General features: G+C 40.7%; 1 protein-coding gene across 1 annotated transcript; it reads right to left on the minus strand.

The window, feature by feature from the left end:
• Window positions 1-3,137: 3,137 nt before the first annotated feature.
• LOC147463812 (calmodulin-binding receptor kinase CaMRLK-like) lies at window positions 3,138-6,292 on the minus strand. The gene has a single exon (XM_086491275.1). The coding sequence runs from the start codon at window positions 5,915-5,917 to the stop codon at window positions 3,575-3,577; it is 2,343 nt and encodes a 780-aa protein (XP_086347401.1). The 5' UTR covers window positions 5,918-6,292; the 3' UTR covers window positions 3,138-3,574.
• Between the last annotated feature and the right edge of the window lie 1,258 nt (window positions 6,293-7,550).

The raw sequence follows: 7,550 nt of genomic DNA on the forward strand, positions 1-7,550 counted from the left end.
TAACAGACCGGCCATAGTGGGGATCCAAAGGAGGAAAAATAGGGATCCAAAGGGGGGGCCATTTGCAAAAGAGCAATGTGCAACAATGGGCTTTAAACACAGTCCATTAAGACTTCAAAATGCTAAGGTTCCAAAATTCAAAGGTTATGTCCAATGGTCCAACCCTAGGGAAAATTGAATGCTTTGTAGTGTGCCAAAAAGTCTTTGCAACCTCCTATATAGGAGGGGGCGAGCCCTTTTAGTAGGGGGGAGAGAGAAAAAAAAACACACACACACACACACACACATACACTCATGCAAGCTGCCCCTTTACAAAAAAGGGCATAGTGGACACATGTCAGCTCCCTAGGCCAATTGCCCACTAGGTGCATTCAAATCCTATTGAATGGCCATAGAAGTGGACCAATGAGAATTATGCTAGAGTAAATCTAGTTTAATTCATTTAAAAACACTTGATAAAATAACTAATAAGAATTAAGATTTCTAAAAGACTATTGGACAGTCTCCCAAGGGGTCCACTCAGCAGCCCAATGGCTACCCTGATTCCTATTGGCCAGAAGACAAAGGGGTCCAATGAGAGTTTAATTGCATTAATTAATTACCTAAAGCTCTCACAGAAAGGGAAACGGGGACACATGTCACAAAGCTATCACTTATGCTTCTCAATTTTCATTGGTTAAGCTTTGCAGGGTCCAATGGGGTGCCATCATGAGTATTTTGCAAGAGGGATCGACCAAGAGAGAGAGGGGGCTGATTTTGGCAAGGCATTATCACACACACACACACTCACACAATCTCATGTGTGAAGCAAGAAGAATCTCTCTCTCTCTCTCTCTCTCTCTCTCTCTCTCTCTCTCTCTCTCTCTCTCTCTCTCTCTCTCTCTCTCTCTCTCTCTCTCTCTCAAGCTTTAATGGAAAGCTCATCATCTACTCCAAGCTTGTGAGAAGGGAGGCCTACACAAAAAACTCTTGGATTTGTGATGCAAATCCAACCAAGATCCAAGATTCAATGCATGCTCATCTCCTCTACCATGCTAATTACTAAGCTATGCTAAGCTATTATGAGTGATTATGTGAGGAGATATACTTCTTTCTCGTAAGACTACTTCTTCTTCCTCTGAATCTACTCTCATACCCCTCTAGCTCTCACCATCTTCGAAGGTGTGTGAGGTCTTGGGTCTGAGCCCATGAGGGAACTGATGTTGTGTTTAATAAGTGTGTGCATGGTGATTGAAGCTTCCATCTTCATTGCACCATCAAGTTATTGAAGGAACACAAAGTATTGTATTGTAAAATGTCTCCCTTGATGGGGAAACCTATAATACAAAGCCTTTTGGAGGGGGGACTACCTCCATGTAAATCCGGTCTTCAACTGTTGTCGATATATAAATTTCTCTCTCTTTTGAAGTATTGTTCATGCCTATCTAACTAGGTGTTATGCTTTTTGTTGCTCTCTGCATCCCAGCACTCTTGCACTATGGTCATTAGGAATCTATTCTAATGAAATGCTCACTATGTTCATGTTAATTTCCGCTACACACAAGTTATTAGGCCATTAAATGTTACTGTGTGTGTGTGTGTGTGTGTGTGTGTGTGTGAGAGAGAGAGAGAGAGAGAGAGAGAGAGAGAGAGAGAGAGAGAGAGAGAGATGTTGGAGCCCATTCGCATGTCTAAGCCTGGGGATGCATTCTTCTCCATGCACTCGTTCGTTCTCACATCATCAATGATGACACTTCCCTGTACATTAGAGCACTATTGGGGCCAATGTGCTGAGAGATATTTATCTACAGGTTCTAGTGGCGATGCAACAATTGAAGTGAAAAGTCAAAATGGGTCATTTTCTTGCAATTGTGAATACGAGAAGACCTTAATGGGGATGCAAGGAGGCACTGCCTCCGACTTGAGGTACACATATTTAAAGAAGATGTAGATGTTTTATATCTATCCCAAGGTGTGTGTGTGTGTGTGTGTGTGTGTGTGAGAGAGAGAGAGAGAGAGAGAGAGAGATCCAATTTCCATGCTTTTCTTGACTGCAACATTGCACGGGTCACATACTAGTTCTTAATAATCTATCAACCATTGAAAATTAATTTTAACTAGTATGTTTTATCTTGTTTAATCTATCAAAAGATTAAATCTGGTAGAAGTAAGAAACTAGGTTTCTTGCATCCTCTCCCCATTCCTAAAAAGACTTTAAAGTACATTTCAATGGATTTGGTAAATGGTTTTCAACTCTCTATTCATAATTATGATATGATTTGGACCATCATTGATAGTTTTTTTAAACAAGGATATTTTATATCCTTCAAGAAAACTCTCAATCACATGAAGCTGCACTTCTATTTCTCAAAATTGTCTTTCCACATCATGGTTTAACGAAGGTGATAATGTCTGATTGAGATTTCAAATTTTGTAGTGCTTTTCCTTGGGAGGGGTCACTTAATAATTTATATGACTATTACATGAGTGCAATAAAAGGGGTTATTAAATTTCATATTTTCTCACATTTCACATACATAAGGGTACTATAAAATGAAATTAGGATAAAAATTACATATTGAATTGAAAAAGACCCAAGTGTGTATTTTCTTTGTCAAAAATTCACAGATAAAAGAGTTTTAAAAACAGTCCTTGAACACAAGGGATATACACATTTTATACAACCCCCACCCCCCCTCTTTTTGGACTCATGTTTGGAGTACAATCTTTAAGAATCTTGGCACTACACTTGATTTGAATTCTATATTTCATCTTGGTCAAATGGTCCAATAGAAGGAACTAAGCGCATGCACGAAAATGGGTTTACGTAAAGTTTATGTTCATTCTAAAATAAAAATTAGATAGTTAGTTGTATATTTTATAGTTTTCTTGTAACAATGCCACTCACTCTATTACTTGTAAATCTCTATTAGAGATTGTGTATGGTCATTCTCTTCCTTCTCCTACTTCAAGTCTTTCTAATGTTGTGCATGATGTTGATAATTTCATAAAAATAATGTTTTATGAATTTTGTGTGAGTGTTTATCCCGCCATCCAACATTCACAAGAACTTTACTCTAAGGATGATAATAAGCATCACAAGGCACATGTATTTAAAGAAGATGATGATAGTATGCTTCACATCGAAAAACGAACGATAGTCCTTTCAAGATATCTGTTATCATTAATGATGTTTTATTTTGTATAGAATTACCATAACATTGGCACATTCACAATGCATTCCACATAAGCTTCTTAAGACCTTTTCAAGGACCTTTCCCTCCACACCCTACTTATGAGAGGTTCCTCCTTCACTTGTAAACTAAGAAGAGCACCTTATTCCTACATAAATAGTTGATCATGCGACCACTACTACACACAGTGCCATGGTTTACAATCGAGGTGTGTCAAAAAGCAAGGCAAAAAACAGAGATCTTCTAATGCTTCTTTGGCAAATGCAATGGTTGATTATGTGGTATCAAGAGAGCATGTTTGTGCACTTCGGATTTGTTCCTGAACATCGTAATTTTTTTGGCTTTCTAATATATCTTTGCCCATGCTGTTAAAAGAGTATCATCCAATATTTCAATGATGTTCATTGGCCAAGATCTTTGAGGAGGCCTACCACTTGTTGCATGGTGGGGCGTTTAGAGGGAGAATCAGCTGTACACAGGTAGCCAACCTTCATCGTCTCTAAGATCTGAGGAAGGTTAGGGGAAGCTGATAGCTGGGGATCGACTGCTGTCTCTCCCCTTTTCCCTTTCATTAGCCCTCGCACCCATGCCACTAGCGTTGTCGCAGATGCACTGCCATAGTTACGTCCAACTGCGCGCCTCCCTGTTGCCAGCTCCAGCAAGATCACCCCCATGGCATATACATCACATTTTGACGAGTACATCGCCACCACTTGCACACTTTCCCGGCATTTCAATGCCGACGACAAGTGAAATGCTGCCGTTTGGGTGGTTTGGTGGCACTCTGGCGCAACATAGCCAGGCGCTTGCCGCCTCGGTAAACCCCATGAGCCGCCGTAGTTTGCTAACCTCGCCTCATTTGCACCCACATCCACCAATATGCACGATGAGCTCACCGCACCGTGCACTATGGGAAGGTGACACCCATTGTGCAGATATGCCAATGCTCTTGCCACACCCAAAGCAATGTTATGCCTAGTTTTCCACCCAATACATGGCTTGCTTGAAGAATCCATCAGACATGAATACTTGTCTTCTTCAGGCCACGATTCCATATTGCTCCAATCTTCCGCTGTAGACGCATCTGTGGATTCCAGCAATGGCATGCCTTCCGGCACCGAGTGCAACACATCTTCTAAGCTTCCCCCTTCCATATGCTTGTAAATGAGTAGCTTCTCTTCTCCCACTATACAGTACCCAAGTAATGGCACCAAGTTGTCATGCTTTATCTTTCCCAGTGCAGAGAACGCAGCACATGCCACTTCGTTACTCAAGCTATGCCCATCTTCTACTACTTTGATAGCAACCTTTGCATTGTCTGCTAAAACTCCAGGCAACCCACATGCATAGACAAGATCTGTTCCATCTCCCACTTCAAATTCTCTGTGGAAGGATTTCGTCGCATGTATGAGATCTGCAAATGTCAAATTCAACAATGGCTTCTGGAAGATCACTACTGGGACATTGGAAGGATCCTTCACATCTGCTATCCATGAACCTGATGGTGATTCAAAGAAATAAGGGCCTAACTCCTGGATATTCTTCAGGGGCAGCGGTGGCGGCCGCTTACGGTGCGGTGGCCATATCCTTTCCTCTTTGCGGTTGTGATTGAATATGCAGAATGCAACTCCAATGATGATCATGATGGCACCGAGGCTTCCTGCTGTGATACTGATGATTATGTTTAATCGCACTTTGGTCCTCTTCTTCATGGTGGGCTGTCGATGGGCAGGTTTAGACAAGGATACGGGTGTGGACGGAGCCCTGCAGACAACCGGAAAGCACCCTTTGCATGCTTTGTTTGGCCAGAAAGAAGAACACCCAAAGCTAGATATAGTGCTTGTACTCAAGCCTACCTGAAGATTATTATGAGAAACATTAATCCTGGAGAGGTTTGATGGGAGCTCATTGTGGTGAGATCCAAACATGCCACTAAAATTGTTGAAGGAGACATCAAAGCCGACAAGCTGCGAGAAGCCAGACAAGTCGGGGATGGAGCCATTGAGCAGAAAATTCTTCTTGAGATTGATAGATTTCAGCAATTTTTTGGCATTGAAGTCGTCAAAAATAGGGCCTTGCAACCTGTTAAATGATGCGTCAAAAGACTGCAATCTCTGACAGAGAGAGAGATTAGCATACCCAATAATATGGTTGTTGTGAATATTGAGACGAGTTAAATTTGGCAGTGATGTGCATAGATTGCCAGGAAAATGACCCATTATTTGGTTGTGTGAAAAATCAAGAGTTTGAATATGAGACAATTTGGAGGCATTTAGGCTGGATATATTCCAGTTTAAGCTGTTGGAAGAGAGATTGACATAAGTGAGCTCTCCTAGCATCCACAACGAAGTGGGTATACTGCCACTAAGATTATTGAAAGAAGCATCCAGGAGCTTCAAGTGCTTAAAGCTTTCAATCCAGCTGAGATTTCCTTGCAGACCCAATTTGCTCAAATGGAGCTCATGCACCGGGTGGCCCGCTGCTGCGCAGCCCACAAAATTATGCGACGGTGGCATCTGCATAGTACAACTCCCATTGCAAGGCATCCAAAGCCCATCATGACTTGGCAGAAATGTGCAATTACAATTTGTTGAGAGGTTGAGCTTCCCTGCAAGATCAAGGAGAGCAAGGCACTCCTCTAGATTGGGCTGAGCTAAACCCAATATAGAGCTGAATTGCAGGCTGAGGAAGCTAGTGAAGAGGGTGGCAAAGAGCAGGGAGAAAAGATGCCTTGTGAGAACCATGGTTTGCTAGGGCTCTTGTACGTCTCTCACATGTTAGAAGGCTTGCTAAGAGAATGGAGAAAATTGGGGGCCAACATGTGTTCCTGTGTGTATGTGTCTTTTTGTGTGTTTTTCTTTAGATTGGAATGCTATTTGAAAAGGGCTTGTACTAAAACTCCTCAACAAACCCCATGAGAGTGTGTGTATGTCAGCCATGTGCCTTGTGTGTGTGTGTGTGTGTTTTGTCCCTGTTTGTGAAAACCTAGGAGTTTAAGCCCATTAGTTGGTGTGAAATTAGCAAAACTCCTGTGATTAGTCAACATCCAATCTTTAAAAAAACTCTTGGTGGACCTTTACCTCATGTGGACGAAAAAGCTAATACTATTGATCGTGAGTCTGTCTAAGTATCTTCACCCCTCATCCACCACTATAACTTATAAGATATTGAAAGGTTCCCAAATCCTACCTTTATATTCACCACTTTTGTCTTTCCATTTCTTGTTCATCTATCTACCTATATATATATATGTGCGTGTCGTTGTTTGCATACCCCTTTGCATATGTGGATGAAAGTGGCCGATGTACATGTTTATGTTACTTGTATCTATGTATGTGTGCATTGATTATCTATGTTTGTGTGGCTGTGTGTGCGCACGTTCTCTCTCTCTCTCTCTCTCTCTCTCTCTCTCACACACACACACACACACACACATCTTCGAGGGGTTCACTTCTTAAATATGTAAGTTATTACGTGATTTTCAAACGAATGAGTTTTTTAATTGTAAAAAAGTTAAAATTTTATCAAGGGGGTTTTTAATTGATTTTAGAGAAAAACTTTTTTTTTAAAAGGATCATTTTATTACCTTAACGTGTAAATAAAGGGGTTTTTTTTCTTTGAACGCACGTTATATGAACAGTTTCTTAAACATGCATCTTCCAAACAAAGTGTTTAGTAGTTCTTTTGCTTCTTCATTGGATGTATGAGCTTTGTAATGCACACAATGTCATCTAACAACTTTGTAGACTACCAAACTTCAACATTCTCCTCATTTCTCTTCAACTTATAACAAGCACTCAAACTACTCTTGCCCAAAACTTGCCATCTTTTTTGAATGTATAAATGACATACATTCATGATTGTATCCACAAATGTCCTAGGGAGAGGAGAGCCTTGGTGGATTTCGATTCTTTCGCTTGCAATAGAGAAACCAAATCCACATACCATTTGGGGATAATTCCCTTGATCTCAAAACAAATTTGATGACCAAAATTGAAGTTACTGCCATCCTCGCCTTATTTACGACCATAGCCATCTCATTTAGTCACATTGCAACCTACCGACATCCCACCTCTGCCTCTTCAAATTTCCAATTTGAAGAAGGGCTCATGTGAATTAGGTGGGGTAAGTCTCTTGCTCAATTTTCAAATGCTTTCTCTTAATCTTTCTCTTAGCAATGCGATAACTATCTATTAGCAAAGAAATTCCTAAATTGCATGGTTTTGGAATAAAAATAAAATAAGTCAACCACTCATGGATGTTAGAACATAACGCTAGCAATACATTTGAGCTCATTTTCTTGTGGTTTGTCTCTTGTAAGCTTTGTATTGTAGCTTGTGATTTCTTATGGAGGGCACTAAACTCCTCCAAGAAAGC

This window comes from Adiantum capillus-veneris, chromosome 2 (assembly GCF_014529385.1).
Source record: "Adiantum capillus-veneris isolate H3 chromosome 2, ASM1452938v2, whole genome shotgun sequence".
NCBI lineage: Eukaryota > Viridiplantae > Streptophyta > Polypodiopsida > Polypodiales > Pteridaceae > Adiantum > Adiantum capillus-veneris.

Bases quoted from the DNA above. Each gene is read 5' to 3' on its own strand.
- LOC147463812 (XM_086491275.1), bottom strand. From the start codon at position 5,917: ATGGTTCTCACAAGGCATCTTTTCTCCCTGCTCTTTGCCACCCTCTTC.